Below are 22,520 nucleotides of genomic sequence, written 5' to 3'. Positions count from 1 at the left end.
TATTCTCCCCAACAAAACAAATCTGAATTTTGAGACAGCTGTTTTTTTCCATGGAGTTTATTTCCGAAGAAAATATGTGTTTTTGAGGGAGGTCTTCCCCCAGAACCCTCGGGGCAAGAGTTCTATCAAATACCCTGAGTGCATACATGGTCTTTATAGTAGGCGTTGCGTAGAAACTTAAAAAAAGACTCACTCGATTTGAAGTTAAAGGGCTAGTTCCCTTTTTAATAGTCAAAAGTGATTTGAGGGCAACTAACCCCCCTCTCACGCCCAACATTCCCCCAAACACATCAAACCAAAATATTGAGACAAACATTTTATTAAATGCAGTTTTAAGTTCTGGAAATTAGGTCTTTGAGGATGACAATTCCCCCACAGCCCTCAGGGCAAGAGTTGTAATTTAAGGATTCATTTCCCCAAACACATCCAATCAAAATTTTGAGATTGCCATTTTGTTCAGCGTAGTTGATTTCCAGATAGAATATATTTTTGAGGAGGACACTCCCCCTCAACCCTCAGGGGAAGGGTTTTAAGTTATACCCTGGGTGCATATAATGTTTTTATAGAAGGCGTTGTCATAGAAACTTCAAAAAAGAATCATTCGATTGGAAATTCAAAAAGCTAGCGCCCTTTTTAATAGTCAAAAGTGACTGAAGGGCAACTAGCTCCCCCCCACCCCCACGCCCATTATTCCCCCAAACGCATCCAATCAAAATTTTTAGAGAGCCATTTTGTTCAGCGTAGTTGATTTCCACATAGAAAATATTTTTTTGAGGAGGATACTCCCCCACAAGCCTCAGGGCAAGGGTTTCAAGTTATGCCCTGGGGGCATATAAGGTTTTTATAGAAGGCGTTGTCGTAGAAACTTCAAACAGGCTCATTCGATTGGAAATTCAAGGGCTAGTGCCCTTTTAATAGTCGTAAGTGATTGGAGTGTAACTAGCCCCCCTCCCACGCCGATCATTTCCCTAAACACATCCAATCAAAATTTTGAGATAGCCATTTTGTTCAGCGTAGTTGATTCCAGATAGAAAATACGTTTTTGAGGAGGACAATCCCCCACAACCCTCAGAGCAAGGGTTTTAAGATATGCCCTGGGGGCATATAAGATTTTTACTGAAGAAGTTGTCGTAGAAACTTCAAAACAGGCTCATTTGATTGGAAATTAAAGGGCTAGTGCCCTTTTTAATAGTCAAAAGTGATTGGAGTGCAACTAGTCCCCCCCCCCCGACGCCCATCATTACCCAAACACATCCAATCAAAATTTGGAGATAGGCATTTTGTTCAGCGTAGTTGATTTCCAGATAGAAAATACGTTTTCGAGGATGACACTCCCCCACAACCTTCAGGGCAAGGGTTTTAAGATATGACCTGGGGGCATATAAGGTCTTTATAGAAGGTGTTGTCGTAGAAAAAAAGGCTCATTCGATTGTAAATTCAAAGGGATAGTGCCCTTTTCAATATTCGCAAGCGATTAGAGGGCAAAAAGCCCCCCCCCACGCCCATCATTTCCCCACTCACATCCAATCCACATTTTTAGACAGCTATTTCTTTCCGCGTAATTGAATTTCAGATAGAAAACATATTTTTGAGGAGGACACTCCCCCACAACCTCAGGGCAATGGTTTTAAGTTATACCCTTGGGGTATATGCGGTTTTTACAGAAGGTGGTGTCGTACAAACTTCAAATAACGCTCATTCAAATGGAAATTCAAAGAGCTAGTGCCCTTTTTAGTATTCAAAAGTGATTGGAGCGTAAATAACCCCCCCTCTCACGCCCACTTTTCCCCCGAAGACATCAACTAAAAATTTTGAGACAGCCCTGTTATTAAGTTCTAGTTTTAACGTAGTGTTTTGGTTTGGACATTAGGTTCTTGATGATGAAAACTCCCCCACAGCCCTCTGGGCAAGAGTTGTGATTTAAGGATTCTCCGAATCCTTCCCATAATTTCTTATGGAAGGGATGGTTGTATAAACTTTGGAGAGGTCTCATTTGACTGAAAATTGAAAGTTATTGTTCACTTTTTAAGAGTCAAAAGATATTGGAGGGTGACTAGCCCCCCCCCCCCCGCCTCCACGCCCTAAATGCATCAGATAAAAATTTTGAGATTGACATTTTGTTAAAATAGTTCAAAGTTCTGATAACAAAAAACTCCGGTGTCACACAGCCCACCAGGGCCCGGGGGAGGCGTTGTAAGTTATTCCCTGGGGTATAACTTATTAAAGGGGGTTTTTAACTTATGGGAAGGGGTTTTGTATAGGAAGAATACATAGGAAATCTATTATAATTATCCAATTATAAGGCTAAAATACATACTCTGAGATAGATGTAAAATTGCTTTGGCACACAAAATCCTATTAAGGTCAATTCAAAACAGTCGTGATCCCTTTGTGTCAGCAAGTGAAATGGTCTAAACCCCCTTATTGGAGCTATTTTTTCAATCCATTCATTGTTGTCAATCGCTGTCCACAAGTTATGCAAGCTGTTTATTGTTCATATATAAGGTTTTTATCAAAGAGGTAATCGTATAGACTTTGAAAAATGCATCATTCGATTTAAATCGAAAGTTCTAGTTCCGTTTTTTAAAGTCAAGAATAATCGGACAGTAAGCATCCCCGCCATGCCATAAAAACTTCAAACCTTTTGTAGTCAAAAAAGAACAAAAATTAATGAAAAAAAAACTTTCCGAAAAATAAGTTTTTTAAAGAAAAGTAAAGGCCATTTTAAACTTAAGCTCAGGAGATACAAATACCTGTTAAAATTCAAACTCAAAACGACCACAAATTACTATTTAAGAATAAATGAAGCCCAAAAGGAACAAAAATTAAGTAAACAGTCATAGCAAAAACATACAACAAGTAATAATATAAATGAATAAATAGATCTTAAAGCGAGTAATGCTTAGATTGAATATAAAAATCAAGCTTAAAACGAAAACAAATATTTTGTTATTAAAGTATAAATAAAACCTAAAACGAACAGAAATTAAATAAACAATCAATGCGAACAAACATACAATATATATTAATTTAAATGAATAAATAAATCTTAAAACGAGTGAAATTTAAATTGGATATACAAATCAAGTTTGAATCGAATAAAAATAACTACAAACAAGAGTTTGGGTATCGCATCACTGCAGAGGCCTAAAACCTGCTGCGTCATCGGTGCTTTACTGAAAATGAATTATATTACAAATGTTTTCTTTTGTACTTAATATTTAAAATAAATATTAAAATTACAGTCAAATTTTGAACTGATGAGCTTTTAGCAATTAATATCATTATACATCAAATATTCATTTTAATTTATAAGTTCTTTTCAAGATTAATCAAGACAAATATAGTTTCACTACAAACAAAATTTGGATACTGCCCCCTTCTTTAACTGTAAAAACATAAAGCCTTCTGCGTCATTGGTGCTTTCATTAATATCATTATATATCTAATATTCAATCTGATTTTGTTTATACTTTCCAAGACTGTTCAAGACTAATATAGTTTTGCCATTTTTTTAACTCTGCCATTTTTTCTAACTAATCGCGTTGTTTTGTTATGAAAACATTCTATGGCTTCTAGGCATTTCTATTTGAGCGGAAAACTGCACCTCATACTTTGTGGAACATGCATTTTCTTGCATGAAACACCAAAATATAATAAAATGTCATGTTTCGGAGTGTTCCACCACTCGCAAGCAAGTGCCATTGGTATTTTTGAATCCGTATGGTCAATTTAAGGGGTGGAGGGTAGGCTAATTCTCGTAGCAGCCCCATTTCGTCGTGGTATGATTCACACTTTCAACACCTGGCTTCCAGACTATTAAATAATCTACCAAGCATACAATTACCCCAAATCACTATCAATAAATAAATGAAATCCAAAACGAACAAAAATTAAAATAAATATTTGAGTCAAACTCAAAACGAGCATAAATTAATATGAGTAGGGTTCAAAACCCCTATGCTTTCTAAAAGCCAGAATATAATTTGTACTTCACTGAAATAAAAAAATTCAAATGAGTTTACTGAAAAAAAAACATGTGAATTGTCAATTTAATATACATATGCTGATATTTATTCCCTAAAATCTTAATTAATTAAAGAATTGTTTTCAGTAAAGCGCCAATGACGCAGTAGGTTTTAGGCTTCTGTAATGAGGCGATACCTAAACTCTTGTTTGTAGTTATTTTTATTCGATTCAAACTTGATTTGTATATTCAATTTAAGTTTCACTCGTTTTAAGATTTATTTATTCATTTACATTAATATATATTGTATGTTTGTTCGCATTGATTGTTATTTAATTTATGTTCGTTTTAAGTTTCATTTATACTTTAATAACAAAATATTTGTTTTAGTTTTAAGCTTGATTTTCATATTCAATCTAAGCATTACTCGCTTTAAGATCTATTGATTCATTTATTATTACTTGTTGTATGTTTTTTGCTATGATTGTTTATTTAATTTCTGTTCGTTTTGGGTTTCATTTATTCTTTAGTAGTAATTTCTGGTCGTTTTGAGTTTGAATTTTAATAGGTATTTGTATCTGCTGAGCTTAAGTTTAAAATGGCCTTTACTTTTCTTTGAAAAACTTATTTTTCGGAAAGTTTTTTTTTAATTAATCTTTATAAGTGAGCAATAATTGTATGTGTATATATTGTATTTCTCAACAACAGCTCCATATGATTAATAATTATAAATGATTCAGAAATCCCTACATAACATACACACAGATATAAGTAGACACAACAATATAAAGAACTGACAATAAATTGAGAAAGACTAGACCTAGGTTTATTTACCCAAAAAATCTAAATTTAAGGAGGCTTAAAGTTGAATTTGAGAATTATGGTCTATATTCAATTTTCAGAACTGCTAGTTCCAAAAACTGGACTAAATAATTTGAAATTGAACAATATGTCTGGCTAAAATTTTAGTTTTGTATTAAAAGACCACTCACTATGCCATTCCAATTTATTAATTATGGTTTTAAATTAGAAGAACAAGTCTTCAAGTTAAAATTTTTGGAGATAACATACTTTTAAAGAGTTACTTACTTACTTACTTGTACTTGTTGCGGGACCAGACACGGATGCCTCACCCAGCATCTACAAGACTACGTATGATTGCCTCCCATTTGTCGTGATCTTGTACCAGCTCCTCAGCAAACTGGAGCCAGCAGCTTCTCCCACTTTCTGCCAAACTTTCCAAATCCACCAATGGGGTCGAGGTCGTTTTTGGCAGTTGTCCACCAATTCTTAAGTTGACCGCCAGCCCGCCTGTGCCAATCTCTTAACGGGGCAGCTAGAAGCACTTGCTTTATGATGCGGTCAATGGGTCTTCTAAGGACATGACCAAGCCAACGCAGTCTTCTCTGTTTGACAGTCATGGCGGTGGGTTCGATGTTACAGCAGCGGTGGCGCACATAAACATTTGATATTCTGTCGGAGTATTGAATCCCCAGGATTTTTCGTAGACAGTGGTGGTCAAACACTTCCAAGTCATGGAGATGAAACGCATTCAGTGGCCAAGTTTCGACTGCATAGAAGAGAACAGATATAACAGCCGCTTTATAGACATAAAATTTTGTCTTCATGCTGACTCCGGCCAGATCCACAAATTACGGCGGAGTTGTGAGAAGATGTCTTGGGCTGTGAGAAGATGTCTAGATTCTGTTCTCTACGTCGAGGTCACAGCCTCCACGAGGGTCTATTATTGAGCCAAGATATGCGAAGCTGTTGACTTTTTCCAATTCTTGTCCGTAAAGCACAAGCTGATAATCTGACTGTATATTTAGGTCCATGACTTTGGTTTTGACCGTGTTGATTTTCATACCCAGTAGCGGAAAAAAATGTGCTATTTCATTTAACATTGCTTGGTCAGTTGCTGGATCAGCAGCAAGAGTGTCGATGTCATCCGCGTAGTCCAGGTCAGACACCTTAATTCCCAATCCCGTAACAACACCATCAAAACTCGAGAGTGTTCTTTCTAGAATTTAGTCTATACAGTAGTTAAACAAAACAGGGGACAATATGCACCCCTGGTTTACACCACTTTCAACATTGAAGGGCTTAGTTTCTTTTCCCAGCACTCTTACTGTCGATTTGCAATGCTCGTAGTAAGACTTCAACAGCTATAAGAATTCAACCGGGATACCATCTTCCAACATGATTCGCCAAAGGTTTTCGCGGGTTACAAAGTCGAAAGCAGGCACAAAATCAAGGAACATGTTAATTATGGGGAGATTGTAGCGTTTGCACTTGCTGGAAAATAAGGCAAAGAGTGAAGACCTGGTCGATGCACCCTCTCCCTCTTTGAAATCCATGCAGATTCTCATTTGTCCGCTCATCCCTTGATTCCATGAAACTTTTAAGCAAAATCATCGCAAATACTTTGGTTGCCATATCCATGAGTAATATCCCTCGGTAGTTGCGACTGTCGCATTTGTACCCTTTTTAAATACTGGTATTATTACTAAAACTTTCCAATGAGACGGGAAGGTCTTCTTCTCCTATATCAGACTGAAGAGGGTTTCTAGTTGCTCTGTTACAGCGTGTGGTGAGGTCTTGTAGACCTCGGGAGGGAGACCATCTTCTCCAGGAGACTTATTTTTTTTAGCCGTTTGATCGCATTTAGTATCTCTGAAGCTGTAGGTGGTGCCATGTCGATTTCATATTGTCGTCTTTCAGCTGTTGGTGGCAGCATCGACGTTGCATCTTGCCCATCTGTATTTGGATTAAGCAGGTATTTAAAGTGATTCTTCCAGTGATCAAGTTTACATTGTACGTCAGTGATCACACTTCCTTGAGCGTCTTTTAAGGGACCAGAGATAGGTGACTTTATTCCATTTTTTTCTTTGAGGGTTCTATACAGCCTTCTCGCGTCATTATTTCTGGCTGCTTTTTCCATATCTAAGGTAACCTCGTCCCAAAATTTTTGGCGGTCTTGCCTTAAGCCTGTTTTAACCTGTTTACGTAGTAACTTTTTTACTGCGATTGATTCGTTTGATGCCTGTCGCCTAGCTTTGATTAGCTTTACAGTTTTCTCTGAGACATAATTATTCCTCGTCTTTGGAGGGGCATAGTCGAAAACTTCAGCGGCCACCTTTTGAGTCGTGTTCTGGAATTGTTTCTATCAGGATGTAAGGTCTTCATCATAAGTCGGTCAGGCTTGTAAACTGGTTCTGTTACTTCAGGCAAAAGTCTTCTTTGACTGTTTAGATTTTCTTATTCTCCACGTTTAACTTCCTTTTTGCAGGTTGTATCTTCCTCGCGCTCAACTTCAGTAGTATTTTCGCACCTATATGCATATGATCACTTTAAGATTTTGACCCCGCGCACGCCCCTTTGTAAATTCGAGAGTCGATGACTGAGGAGCGCCAACGCTGACGGATATGGTCATTTTAAGCAGTTGTGAAGCAATCGTTTGAGCTCCAAGTTGTCCTTTGAGAGGGTTTGTGTTGCCCATGCAAGAAGAGCTTTTCGCGCACGGCGGCCTATCATAAAGTCAACTCCATGGTCACCGGATCCATCATACGCACCAGAGTTGAGGAATACGCACGAGCTGTCGGAGCCATGGACTGGTATGGTTTCTTCAAACACTCCTTTCAATCTTGTCTCTTATAGACAAAGAACATCTGCTTCGTAACGGTTCATTTCCATAGCCGTCACTAACCTTGTTGGTTCTCCCTTCGACGATATCACATTCCAGCTATAAACTCGGAATTCATCCTTCTTTAAATTTATTTCACAGGGAATAGCTCGTACACTTGTCGATCTCGCCGCTATGGTCCGCTATTCCAGGGAGCGGGATCGTGCCGCTTACCAGGGACGCCGTAGTATGCATAGCTCGTACACTTGTCAATCTAACCGCCATGCCAGGGAGTGGGATCGCGTCGCTCACCGGGGACGCTGTAGTAGACAAAACATTTCTGGGAGTATTCATTTCTTCATAGATGTTTCATGGGAATTTAATTAACCGACGGATCCCCTCCCCCGTCGGCCCCTGGTCCTTTCTCAATGTGGGCTCGGGATCGGCTATGGCGGAGTTAAAAAGTTGCTAAAAACATGTAATTAATGCACGGAACACGGTTAATAAAAATTTGAAAAAGATAATAAGGATTTGAATTGTATATTATTCACTTGTACTAAGAGGATTCATCTGCTAATTTTGACAGTTTTAGCTACATTTTGCGACCACCTGCCTGACTAAGCACTTCTCCAGATATAACAAATTTCGTTATTAAATCAAATCGGCCTCTTTGAAAATACTGGATATTAGTGTTTAAAGATTTCTGTTAATTTCTGACACATGATGAAAATAGAACTGGCAGGTTTTTGAACTGTAAAATATCTGATAATTGAATTGAAAGACATAATAGAGTTTCCAAAATCAAAAAATAAATGTAGAGAATTAGAATACTTGAAAGTATTTGTAAACTTGAAAGTATTTGAAACTGTTTGTGCGTCGGAAACCCGTGCCTCTGCCCTATTTTGTTTTTATCTTTACCTTTATGAAATAACACATTATAAGATCATTACGGGTAATTTTTATTTATTAATTCATTTTTTCTTTAATTACTTTTTGTATGGCAAAAAACAACAACAAAAGAAGTTGAAATGTGAAGTCTTCAGTAGTTACAAAGAGTTGGGCATCACACTTAAGTTATGTCTCGATTGCTATAAATAAAGTTAAGCTAGGTCTAGATTATGTGTAAACTTCAGATAATTGTCATTGCTTCAAATTTAAGCTCTCTTGAGTTTAATAGGAAAGAGAAAAACTTACTAGTAGAGATTGAATAACTTGGACTAGATAGGCCTACATAAGACTAAATAGCAGTACTAAAATAAAACTTATACTATTAACTGGCTCATGTTTTAATAATATTCAAAATTCTGATTAAAGTTTTAGTCACTTAAACCGTTCCTGCTTCGTAATAAATTTGCATTATATAGGTAAATACAAATCATATTTCAATTTCTACCTGAACCGCAGGCTTATTGGATGATCCTCTGTAAACTGAAAAAAAAATTAAAAAGACGCTTAGGTGTCTATCCCTGCAATGAAGACTGTCAATAAATCAAATAAAGTAATCATTTTTATACTAGCACTGATACTTTTTTTGTTCCGATTTAGGTTTTTCTATGGCCAGCCTTACCCGAATCTACACCAGAAAAATTGTTTCCTTTGTGGTTGTTTGGATTATTTGGCTCATTTGGTGACCCTTTGGTTCCAACGGTAAATATTCAATTTTCAAACTACATGTCTCTTTAATTTTTATGAATAATTTAAGGGGAGGCAATACTCTGGACTTTACGCCTGGGGCTCTAAGGATTATATCGTAAACCTTATCCATATACCATAAACCTCATTTGAATATAACCTAATCCTCATTTGCATAAATGAGCCGGAACCTACATTTACATGTCTGTACATGATTAAAATATATTCAACCTTCACTAAATAAGAGCAATCACTACTTTAGTAAATCCCTTTATTTGATTTCAGATTGGACTAAGAGAATTATGATATAGCATTGAACTATACTTGACAGCATATACAACATATGCTTAGTGTAACCACTTGTATCATCATATTCATGAAAATGAGTGCTTATATAAATACTTTTTTTAGAGAGAACTTAAGGTCAGCTATGTCCCACCTCCAAGAGGCCCCCAATAACCCTCCTCAAAACTTTTCGGCCCCCTTTTTTACAAGAATTTTTGGGGGCTTAGAATTTTTTGGACTTTAAAATTTTTTAAACTTAGAATGTTTTGGAAGCTTAAACTTTTTGGGGCCTCTATTTTGTCTGTGTCTTGAAATAACATGTAATCTTTAGTGAACATGGTTTTTGGAGTTATTTTTTGATGCCCCCGTGGTACTCCATGGCTGGTCATCGACACTACCTACTTTTTTGCATATTTTCAATCAGTATTTTTTGTACATTGGAAGGGTAAACGCTTACATCATACATTAAAAATTGAAGATCAAACACTCGAAGAAAGCGCGTGCACATGGTAAAGTTATCGTCGCGTTGAATGCTGACAAATACAAATATTTTAACTAGAAGCAACTACTACTGGTAATATTATTGGAAATGTATGCATGCGTTGTCATGAAAGCAAGATATTAGAATCCTTTGTAGTATCAAAAAGATTCAACATTATTGATGGTGGATATGCAAGGGTAACGTTTCGAGACATAATAACACTCAAAAGAAAATACAAACAAAAAAAATATTAGTCGATGACAAAGGTCAACTTCTTGCTTATGGTTGAGATAACAAGTTACCTGTTGATAAATCATATTGCTAACTTTCTTGCATTAACATTCAAATGAAAGCAAAAGGAAAAAGAAAGACTTACTGCTGCACCAATGTCATAATGTATAGTAAAAATAATAAGGGCATTGGCAGATAATATAACCAAGGAAAATAAAGACGAATAAATGAAAAACCAGGGGCATGTGATTATTATTAGAACCATTAATCATATACCAACAGATACATACCGCGAACCAAATAGTACCAATGTCAGGACTAATATTGAGTCTGTATGTGACACCAGAATAAAAATGTATATGACTCAAAGTGGATTAATGATTATTCAACTGGTTATAAACTAGAAGAAAATAATAGCGACGCTTTCAAGAGAGAACATAATGATTTATTTTATGGAACAGATTTAAAATGTCCAAAGTTGGTCAATGATATTCAAAATATATAATATTCTGTATAACATTTTTTTAAATAAGAATGTTCCTTTGTATTTTGGTGTTATGATAGAAATTTTTAACAGGTTCATATTAGGATTCGGCATGATATTGTGATAATTAGGTTGTCCTAGACATTTTGAAGCAATATCTACGTAAATTTGACAGGTTATGAGTAAATGGTTATGTCAAGTGAATATTTTGGAGGGAGACCATAGGACAATAGGTTGTTAAATTTGGAAAAAAATTGAGAAAAAGTGCAGACTTAAATCAAGGATTTGTCTTGCAACTGTTTTTTTACTAAAATGTTTGATGTCACATTCTATAAACAAGCTTGAATCAAGGAATATACCCTTAGAAATATTCATTGATTTTGAAAATTAAAGGTTTTTTTTAACAGGTTCATATTAGAATTAGACATGATCTGTTGGTAATGAGGTGTACATAGACAATTTGAAATGATTTCTTAGGAGATTCGACAGGTGATTGGCAACTGGTCCTTTCAAGTGAATATTGTTTGGAGGGGTGCCAAAGGACAATAGGCTGTGGTATTGATAAAAATTTCAGCCAAAGACAGACACAGAGACAAGAAATATATGATCAGACACATAGGTCCAGAGAGAGAGAGAAAGAAAGAAATAGAGAGAAAGATAGAGAGAAAGAGAGAGAGAGAGAGAGAGAGAGAGAGAGAGAGAGAGAGAGAGAGAGAGAGAGAGAGAGAGAGAGAGAGAGAGAGAGATAGAGAGAGAAAATAGCGACGAAGACCACACTGCCTTTCCATCACAAATAATTTTAGAATCATAAATTTTCTAAATTCTGGTAAAGATAAAACCCCAGTTACTCGCCAAAGAGGGGTCTATCAAATACCATGCGATTGTGGCAAATATTATATAGAGTAGAACACACCAGAATTTAGAAAAGCGCATACAACAGCATAAAGATGATATTGTCAAAGCTTTAAATTCTAATATTTCCACTGTTTCATCTGATTCTGCAGTAGGCAGCCATATTTTTGAAAATCCTAACCACAATATACTTTTTGATGAATCTGCCCTTATTAGCAATGACCTAGAGCATAAAGCAGAGTAGTACGAGAGATCAATTGAAATCAGACTTAAGAGAGAGAGAGAGAGAGAGAGAGAGAGAGAGAGAGAGAGAGAGAGAGAGAGAGAGCGAGAGAGAGAGAGAGAGAGAGAGAGAGAGAGAGAGAGAGAGAGAGAGAGAGAGAGAGAGAGAGAGAGAGAGAGAGAGAGAGAGAGAGAGCGAGAGAGAGAGAGAGAGATCGAGAGAGAGAGAGAGAGAGAGAGAGAGAGTGAGAGAGAGAGAAATAGAGAGAGAAAGAGAGAGAGAGAGTGAGAGTGCGAGAGAGAGAGAGAGAGAGAGAGCAAAATTGATTTTTTTTGCTTGTATGTCTGAGTCAGTGTTCTTGTGGGGGTTTTTTGGCACTATCTCTGCGCGTTTGTATCTGAGGGGATGTTTGTTTGTCTCTGTGTCTGTCTTTGTGTGATGGTGAACATGGCTCTGTGTCTTTGTGGGTGTTTTTCGTCACTCTCTCTTTACGTTTGTGTCTGAGCGAGAGTTTGTTTGTCTCTGTGTCTGTCTTTGTGTGTGTTTGTGAATCTCACTCTGTGTGCTTGTACGAGTTTTGTATCCCTCTCTCTCTATCTGTGTATGTTTGTCTGAGCAGTTGTTTGCTTGTCTCTCTATCTCTCTCTCTCTCTGTGCCTGTGGGCCAGGTGTTTTTGTCTCTCTCTGTGCCTATGTGTCTGAATGGCTGTTTGGTTTTCCCTCTCTCTCTGTGCCTATGTGTCTGAGCATATGTTTGCTTGTCTGCATTTCTGTCTTTGTGGGTTTGTATGTCCAGCTCTGTTTGTGTCTGGTTGTTTTTTCTCTTTCTGTGCCTCTGTGTCTGACCAGTTTTTTTGTCTCTGTCAATGCCTGTGTGTCTGAGTGGGTGTTTCCTCTGTATTTGTCTTTGCGTGTAAGTATTTTTCTCTCTCTTTGTCTGTTTGTCTGATAAGTTGGTTGCTTGTCTATCTCTCTCCGCCTCTCTCTCTCTCTCTCTCTCTCTCACTCTCTCTTTCGTTCTGCCTGTGTGTCTGAGCGGGTGTTTACGGTGCATATTTGTGTCAGTATTTCCATATGAGTAATCTAACTTCTTGAGTGTGGTCGGGATATTTAACAAGTACCAATAATAGGGAACTAACAAGGGAAATCAGATAAGTGGAGCTTCTAGTCCCTCGCACCTGGGCAATGCGGTCCTTTTTTCTAGCTGGCAGGATTCCTGGGGTTCTAGGTGTTCTAATCTTGTTTCAGTATTTGCATATGATCAATCTATCTTCTCGAGTGTGGTCGGGATATTTAACAAGTACCAATAACAGGGAAATTAACATGGGAAGTCGGATAATTGGAGCTACTAACACCTCGTGCCAGTGCAATCTGGTTCCAGGTGTTCCCATATTTCCCTAACAGCCGCCATTTTGTCACGATTCTTAGCCATTTTTGGCAAAAATATTATTTTCTCGTATTATTCCCCCTCTATAATAGAAGCCCCATACACTAATCAATTGAAATTTTAGAAGATATCCACAACCACCCTCTATAAATAGTAACCCAAAACGAGTCTATTGTCTTCCTTTGAAGACGCTAAGTTCTTGTGTATTATCCTCCCTCTATAAAAAGAAGTCCCATATACGAGTCTAGACGTCTATTCTTTTCCTGGAAGATGTCCAGAGTTCTGTGTATTATACTCCCTCTATAAACAGAAGCCCCAAATGCGAGTCTAGACGTCTACTGTTTTCCGGAAGACACCCAGGATTCCCGTGAGCAGGTGTAATATGAATGACGCCATCGTGTGTAACAGGCTACAAGTCAGAAAGCCGGAGGGGGGGGGGGAATCCCAGCTTTTAACTGAACGACAGCACACACTTTATTTGAGATCAGCACACACCTGGGTCTTATGTAAGGACGGCACACATCCTACGTAATGACAGTACACATACTTTTTTGACATTTATTTTTCGTCGAAACGTTCAAGGTATTTTTCTTTCTTTTAACTTAATCGCGGCGTACACTTTATGTAAGGTCAGCACAAACGTTCCGTAATGACAGCGCACATGTTGCGTAACGACAGTGCATATATCACTGTCACATAATACTTTTTGAGATTTCATTTTTCGCCAAAACGTTCAACACGTTTGTTTTTATTTTTTTTAATGCATTTGTATTCTTTTCAAGGCGACTTTTTCCTTTAGTTCCTTGTCCTCACTGTGACTCAAAAGGTCAATCTCCTTCCAATGGAATAGCGCCCCAAGCATCAGGACTAATAGACTATTCCCTACATTCTGTATCGAGAAATACGTTCTAGAAATAACCTATTACGCACAAGGAGATTTCCTATTTTGCACGCATGCTAGAACCACGTCTATCCTGCAATAATTTGGCATGCAGTCGGAGAATATCTATTTCCGGTCATTATTGTTCCTGATACTTTCTTTGAGAACGATACTAGATAATATTCTGGATTTTTCTCAATGTATTTCTAGTAAAAAAGGGGAAACGGACTACGTATGACTTAATTCCATATTTTGTTGGTTTATTTTTCTTGGTATTATTTTCTACCAGTTCCATGCCAGTGACATATTTTAGAAACGAACACGCCTCATACGGCATTGCCTCGTCTGACACAAAAGGTTCAATAACCGTATATATTTTCAGTAATTCTACCTTATTTGACTTTTAGCTTTTCAGCCTTTTTTGTGAGGGTGGTTGGTGAAAAACATGATCCAATGAGCATATTTTTAACAAGAAAATGACTGAAAATGTCTTAGGAATGATGAGGGGTGCCAGAGGGCGTCGTTTGACATCCATAGTTTGCCATGGTGGCTTGAATTGCCATGGGGAGCATTACTTTGGGGGAGGATTGCTAAAAGACAAATCAATGGACCTAGGGCATATTTGTATCATACAAATATCTGAAAAACGCTTTATGAATAATAAAGAATGCCAAAAGATGTCGTATGTCATCCATAGTTTTTCATGGTGACACGAATTGCCTTGGACTAACATGATCTACAGCTTAAAGTTAAGGTGGGAGGTGTTAAAACATTACTTTCGGAGGAGGGGGACTGAAATTTAACACCCAGTCAAAGAAACGAAGAATTTTCATTAAGACATCCCAGAAATATCTCTTAATATGGCTTAAATTTACCTTTAATATCAACCCAACCCCTCTGTAATTGCTTGCCAAAATGGCTTAAATATACACAGTTTCGGCTCAAAGAAACGTGGCATTCCGATTAAAACCTCTCACAAATAACCGAATGCAAAAATGTGTCTAATGTTTCTTCGTTTGTGTGTTTCATTTTTCTAAATTTGATATTGCTAATATCAAGATTTAGATTAATGGAATGTAACATTCAGGCGCATCTAATAGAGCAACAGCAACGATGCATTTTCAATAAGACCTCTCAGAGATATTTCTTGATATAACTTAAATTTACCTCTAATAATAACCCTCCCCTGGAATTAAGACACGTGTCTGATGCCCCCCCCCCCTTGAGTTTACCTCTAACAAGTCACCTCTCAGGATTTCCTATTAAATGATATCAAGAATATATCTTAATTTGGCTTACCCCCCTTATAACAACCCCCTTATATATTGCTTGCTAGACTGTGTCAGCCACATACTGTCTCAGTGGTGTGAATATGCATAGTCTTGGCTCAATAAAACGTGTTATTTTTATTAGGGCCTCTCGAAAATAACCGAATGCAAAAATATGTCCCTCTTTTCATCGTTAGCGTCTAATGAAGCAATAGGAACGATGAATTTTTATTAAGATCTCTCATAAATGACCGAATGCAAAAATGTGTCTCTTTTTTCTTCGTTTGCTTCTAATAGAGCAATGGAAACGATGCAATTTCCTTAAGACCTCTCAGAAATATGTTTTATTATGACTTAGATTTACCTCTAACATATTTGGAAGTTGAAATTTTTTCTTATTATTACTTATTTAAGTAATGAGGCTTCTGTTTCAAAAAGCGCAATACTTGTGGCTAATTCAAAATATGATTTGGCCAACATCATTATTCAAATAAATAGAATGTAACAAGCAGGTGCATCTAATATATCAAAACCAATAGCACTGGGAAGCTTCCACCCTCTCATTTGGAAAGAGTTGGAAACCTGTAATCCATATAAAAAGTATTACAATAAAAATTTCAAGTTTTCCAATAAAAAGTTTAGAAAGGCTTTTATAGTCTAGCTATCTAGCGCCCCATTACGTTGAAGGAAAATCCCTATCGAATCCTAATATGGACAAAAAATGTTTCTAATATAAAGTTGCCCTGAGAAACAACGTCTTCTAATAAAATGAAATCTGAAAAAAGCCCTTGAAAGAAAATGATGTCCTAAAGAAAAAAAACGCCTTGAAAAACAAGTCTTGAAAAAAATGAAGTCCCGAAGAAACAAATCTCTTGAAATGTTTTGTAACACCCACGTCTGCACCATTATTACGTAATCCCACTTGTGTGCCGTTATTACGTAAAATGTTACATAACCGCCACCATGACGTAACACACAGGCGTGCAGCATAATTACACAACATCCCACGTGTGCGCCGTCATTACGTAGCATCCCATGTGTCCCCCGTCATTACTTAACACCCACGTCCACCATCATTGCGTAACACCAACGTGTGTGCTGTGCTCAGTTACAAGTGGAGACCCCTCGCGGGGTCCTGAAGCCTCACATCTTACGCCAGATTACATCATCCTTAACATAAGTTAACATATCATACTACGTAGGCTCTCCTGCTTCACTAGCTGAACTTGAGACCTAAAATGTCATGCAAGATTGTTTCCTTCCCAATAAATCTTTTAAGTTACGCAAGATTGCATCGCACTCGACATAAGAAAACAATTCCTATTACGTACCAACCACCTGCAAAAATTTGCATAAGTAAGCATGCCCTATTTTGGAACATATATCTGCATCTTGAAGAAAACAAACCCCATTACGTAAAAATCAAAATTAAATAAACCGCATTACGCAACAGAAACCTACATTTCTTAGAAAACATTCCCAATTACGTAACATGCACCCTGTGTCTTGAAGAAAATTAATAAAAGCTACGCCATGAAGAAGTTTGTAAAAAATTGTTCGGACCAGGATTTGAAGGGATAGGGTTCTCTCAAAGCCTGAAGATGCCTTACTACTAAAGAGGAAGGCACTGAGGAGGGTACAACCCTTCACATTCGGAATACTTTCTTTTTTTTAACTCTAGTGTTGCTCTTTACTTTCTGTTTAAAAAAACTTGTTTTTTAATTGATTTCTGATTGTTTTTATAATGTTGCCGGTAAATCTGACTCACTCCCCTGAAATACCCCCTTCTTCGTCACGGGAAGCTCGTCTACGTCAATTTCATCCCACAGAAAGTGCGAATTCCCTCCTGACGACTCCATCGTCACTGAAATCCCTGCCCGCTTAAAATTCTTGTTGACGATTCAGCTTGAAAAAATCTTCTTTGCTTACTTTCATTTATAAAAGAATTTACATCTCTAATCGGCTTCTTGAGCACTCCCGAAATACCCCCTTCTGTGGATTTTTTTCCAGCTAATCAAACCACTGGGAAAATAGCTCCTGGATAATTCCCCCGTAATATCTCCACGTGTGAAATTGAATCGGCAAAGAGAATGCAAGAGAATCAAAAAGAATTTCGTATAGAAATTCTGGTGAAATCTCCCGTGTATTATTTCTCGTCAAAAATTCCTGGAAATTTTCTTCCTCGAGGAAGATTCTCTCTATTAAAACCCACCCCAAGCACATTATCCCCCCACTCCCCCCCTAAAAAAATCTGTGTTCTTCCCAGTATCAAATACTATGCGTAAACACTGGGCAAATTTCAAATTTCCTAAAGACATATGTATTTGAGCTTTTAAATATAGTTTACTGAACAAAATGGCAATCTGAAAATTTTAATAAAATAACTTTGGGAAAAAAAGGGCATGGGAGGGGACAGCTACTCTTTAATCGTCTTGATCTCTTAAAAGGACCACCAAAGCTTTTAATTTCCGATCGAACGTACTCTCTTCAAACTTTCAACGACCATTATTTCGATAAGATAACCCCTGAAAAAAAAACAAATAAACACACATCCATGATCTTTTTTCAGGTAAATATATTAAAATTCCACATTTTTGTATATTGGAGTCTATTCAAATTTAGGGGTTGTTTCCCCCTTATTTAAAAAATCATACAAATTTCCTCTTATGGTGATTTATAATGAGCATATTAAGCTGCTTCTTTTGATGCATCTACTGATATCAAAATTCGCTTTTTTTAGAGTTTAGGTTACTATTGAGCCGAATCCCTCCTTACCTATATTTGGTTTCCATAAAATGTTTGATTTCAAAAGTCTTTCATGACTATGCATGGGTTCTAGTTCTAATGGCGGCAATCAGGAGAGGCAGGGATTGCCTTTGCCCTTGAATTTCTTACCCCCTGCTTGAATGCAGAAATAAACCTTTTAAATTGAAAAGCATTTTACACACGCAACACGATAGTGTTGCCTCTAGTCAAGGCCATAAGGCTTCAATGTCTTATTATTATTTATTTATTTTATTTTTTTCCCCAGAAGCGCTTCACACGGAGGAGGTTGTCATATCAACTTCAGAGAGGGATCATTTGATTGGAAGTTAGAAGTTCTAGTGCCTTTTTTAAGAGTCAGGAGTGATCGGAGGGCAACCACCCCTCATACCCTTATCCAAAATTTGTCTGTTGAAAATTTTGAGGTAGCCATTTTTTTCAAATAGTTCAAAGGAAAGATAAAAAATAAACTCCAGGGTCCGCTAGACCCCCAAGGTACCGAGTACAATCGTTGTAAGTTTACCCTGGGAGGATATATGATTCTTATGGAAGGGATGATCGTATAAACTTCATAGCGACCACAGCAAAGAAGTGAAAGCTATGTCAACTCGCAAGATTGCCTTGTCAACACTAACCGTTTCCACAGATTGGTACCAATTACGTTATTTTAGTCCTATTCTAGCATTTATGTCACGTTGCACAAGACTTACCAGCCCCTGTGACTTACCTTAACGGATAAGCGATTTTAACCCTTTACCACTTTCATACAATCCAATTAAAATAAGAATATTATCGTCCTCTGGTTTTATCCTATTATTCAAGTAATTAATTAAGACCGTTCAGACCAGAATTATGCAAAGGAGACACCTTTTGATACCTTTATTAATGTATGCAATACTGGACAAGATATGAGATACCTTTAAACTACAGGTTATTAGCCTGTTTGACAACTATTGGCCCAGAAACCTGTCTGGTTGGCTCAGAAACCTGAATGGTAGGTCTTGCCGCTTCTGAATCTATTGATAGGTTACTACTTACAATATCATTCCCTTTTTATAAGACTACGTCTGTATATAAACTGACTTATCTTTTTCCAGGAAATGAACAGTTTCTCAATCAACCAGCCAAGCTTCGGAGTCTGCCTTCCTTCTTCCTGTTCTAGTGAGGATATTAGCCTAGCTTTGACTGGAATGACGAGCAATTCTCCATCCATTTTTGGGCCTCCTTTTGGTTTTTACGCCATTACAGATGAAAGTTTTTGCACCTCTAGTGAGAAACCTCCATTGGTTTTAAGTGCAGGAATGATAGGAATGATGTAAGAATTTTATGGTGTGATTTTAGAAATATGTATTTTTCTCTCCCTTTGAAGGCCAACTCTATCAAAAACAAAAGTAATCCTATAAGATGACTTAGATTCTGGGTTACTTGGTCCAGCAAAGCCTATGGACGAAAAAAATTCTTTATAACTCTTAAGTATTTGTTGTTTTTATCACTTGGTGTTCATATTAGTTCACAGCAATTTTTCTATTAATATTGATTTTATTTTAATACTAATAATCTTTTAATAATGCTTTTTCTTTTAACACATTCTTTTAATACTTTTAATATTTGCTCAGAAGTGAATTTTGAGCTACAACTTTCGATTTTAATTGACTTTCTTTTCAGAGCTGTCCTGAGCATCATTGGTGTGTTTCTTATTCTTGGAACAGGACTAGACATTCTTATTCGATACCAAATTGTTAAAAAAGGTAAAAATTACCCTGCTTATTACGATGTTTTTAATTTATCGACGAAAAATGAAGTAAGCAGAAGGAAGAGCTCACCCTAGGTTCTATGTATTTTTTAATAAAAAGCAAATAATTTGTCCCGAATGCCACTAATAAACTCAGAAATTGGCAAAGATCCATTTTCTTGTGATCAAAAGCTTCAAGTTTGACCTTTACGCATTTCATGAACTCTTGGGGGCTAGACAGACGTAATATTTTCCAAACTAAAATGCCGTTATTTCTCAGTAAGGGTTTATTCTACGCCCTCTTTTGAACTATGATTTTTTTTCTTGTGTGACAGTTCATTTGGAAAATAGGCTTACTTTAAGTTTGAGTTCTTTTCTAAGTATTTTTGAACATTCTAAGTTTGAAATTTGTGAAGTTATTTACAATCTACCTTAATATGCTACCTGATGTCTAAGCAAGAAAATTGTCTTAGTTGTGTGTCCTTATTATAGATTCTTAACATCATTCATTAAGGGCTACGTTACAGTATCTACGAAAAAGCACATAAAAATATATGAAATTCATATAAGGTCCTGTAGGCTTTATCAAAGTACAAATTGAAGAGTGGAACTCCATTTACTTTACATAGGACATTTGAGACATAAACACGAATTGTATATAACTTGCGTAATTTGAAAGGTGCTCACCAAAGTTCCATTTATGTAGACACTGATTTGCCTAAACAAATTGTGTAGTTCACAATTTCAGAGGATAGCCCCTCAGCTGCATTTTGTCAAAAGGCATAAACCCTATCGGGAAAAACTGCTAAAAGTAATTGACATCGATCAAGCTCCAACTTCTGAAAGTTCTGAAACTTTAAAGTGCCAAAACAATAAGAAGAGTTATCTAAAGTTTCATCAAGTGTTTTAGACGTAATGTCTCATTCATATCGCGGGTAAAGTAAAAGAGTCTTGACTTATCTCTCTGATACTGAACATGTATAAATTGACGAGGAAAAGAATTAAACCACGAATTAAATTAAAAGAATTAAAACCACGACAATACCAGTCTCTTAAAAATAAACTAAAATGACTTTTAGGTTTTTTGGCAATGATGCTAGGGTAAGTGTTTTCCCATTGATCACATTTATCATAGTGACAATTGGAGCATAGGAAACCTGTATTTTGAAAGTCACAAATCTCTACTTCGTATCCTCTTTGCACTTTACATGGATTGCATAATTTACACTTTTCATTATAGTCATCAACAAAAGTACAATTCTCACTGGATGGCCAGCTGCCCAATACATACATGCCTAATGGAAATATATAAAATATTTTTTTATGTTGATTGTCTCACTTCCAAAACGAAACTGACTGAGAAAAATAAAGGCTTCTAGGAGGAGGAGTGACTTCAAGAAACCTATTCAAGTTATTTCCTTCTGCTTTTCAAAATGGCCGTTTAGATAGTGGTTAAAAGCAAAATCACAATGTCATTTCGTTTTGTTTCAATTAATATATCAATAAATTGAGTAAATGCATCCAAACCCCGACGTAAAAATTTCATATAATAGTCCAAAAATGTTGACTCATTTCTCATTATGTTGTAAAGCCTTCCTTGAGAAAATATTTTCCTTTGAAGAGATAGCTCTACAGAAATATCATTTAGAATAAAACATTTTTCCAATTTTACTAGATTCTGTATGATTTTTTGATTCTCAACTTCAGTCATTTTTAATCCTGACACTCCCACTACCGACTATAGACTACCAATAAATCTCACGAGTAATAAACTTACTCTTTTTTATGGGTTGATTCAGATTGTTGTCTTCAATATATTTCGCTTGTGCATTTAATCCGTCTTGCAATCTTTGTATATGCATATATTCACTTTCGCTGCAAAGCACGGTGGTTTTTCCGACTTGAATTTCCATAATGATATAACATACCGTGTAAACATCCCGTGCTTCATTCGTTTTCTTCATTGTAAATTTTTACCTCTTTTAGTCTTAATTGTAATTTTTAACGACAACTTTAGAAAATTATGAAGATTATAATATCTTTTCAAACTTGTAAATAATAAATGAATAAAACCAAACTGATTAATTGTAAATGTGAACTATGGTAAAACGTTACTTATGCATTATATCGTACCCACGCTATATACTGTATCGGAAAACACTAAAGGAAACCAGTCAAACGGGTATTTGCAATAAAGAAATCGATCGCAAAGCGTCGTTTCTCATAGAGTTTACAATATTTAAAATATTGTTATTGGGGTTTAGGGAAGAAGGTACCTAGGTTAGGTTACGTATTTAATATATGCTATGCTTTACATTGTAGGGTTAGCCGGCAACCTTTTGTAATTTCTGCTGCATCGTTAGGCACTCTAGCTTTCATTTCGCCACTATAAGTGCCTTCCATATCCAATAGAGTAAAAGCATATATTACTAAGGAATATTATCCTTGATGTTCACACACTGAACTCTTTTTTACTATTGAAGCAAAGTCACGCTAGGTTGTGTCACCTACAACTCCAATTACATAACAGCCAAAAGTAAACATTCCCTATGACCCCACAAACACCAGATAGCTGTCGTGGAATGACGGGCACCGCTTGTGTTGCAGTATAGGTATGTCATAGAATTCAAGGTTCTCATAGAATCCAGGTATAGAAATCTGCCCCGGACCATAGAGGCATCACTACTGGCCTTCTCTTTATTGTTTTGTATTC

The 22,520-nt window shown here is 36.6% G+C and overlaps 1 protein-coding gene across 1 annotated transcript in view; it reads left to right on the top strand.

The window, feature by feature from the left end:
* LOC148956849 (nose resistant to fluoxetine protein 6-like) overlaps nt 1-22,520 on the top strand; it is a 115,212-nt gene that overhangs the window by 17,212 nt on the left and 75,480 nt on the right. Inside the window, exons 3-5 of the mRNA XM_089092240.1 lie at nt 9,135-9,236; nt 19,173-19,390; nt 19,741-19,823. Coding sequence (XP_088948366.1) covers nt 9,135-9,236; nt 19,173-19,390; nt 19,741-19,823 — 403 coding nt within the window. The remainder of the gene's footprint in view (nt 1-9,134; nt 9,237-19,172; nt 19,391-19,740; nt 19,824-22,520) is intronic.

This window comes from Artemia sp. Qi Xiang Cuo, chromosome 1 (assembly GCF_049724085.1).
Source record: "Artemia sp. Qi Xiang Cuo chromosome 1, ASM4972408v1, whole genome shotgun sequence".
In the NCBI taxonomy this organism is placed as follows: Eukaryota; Metazoa; Arthropoda; class Branchiopoda; order Anostraca; family Artemiidae; genus Artemia; species Artemia sp. Qi Xiang Cuo.
The sequence above is the reverse complement of the archived record's forward strand: the minus strand, read 5'-3'. Positions and strand labels throughout refer to the sequence as shown.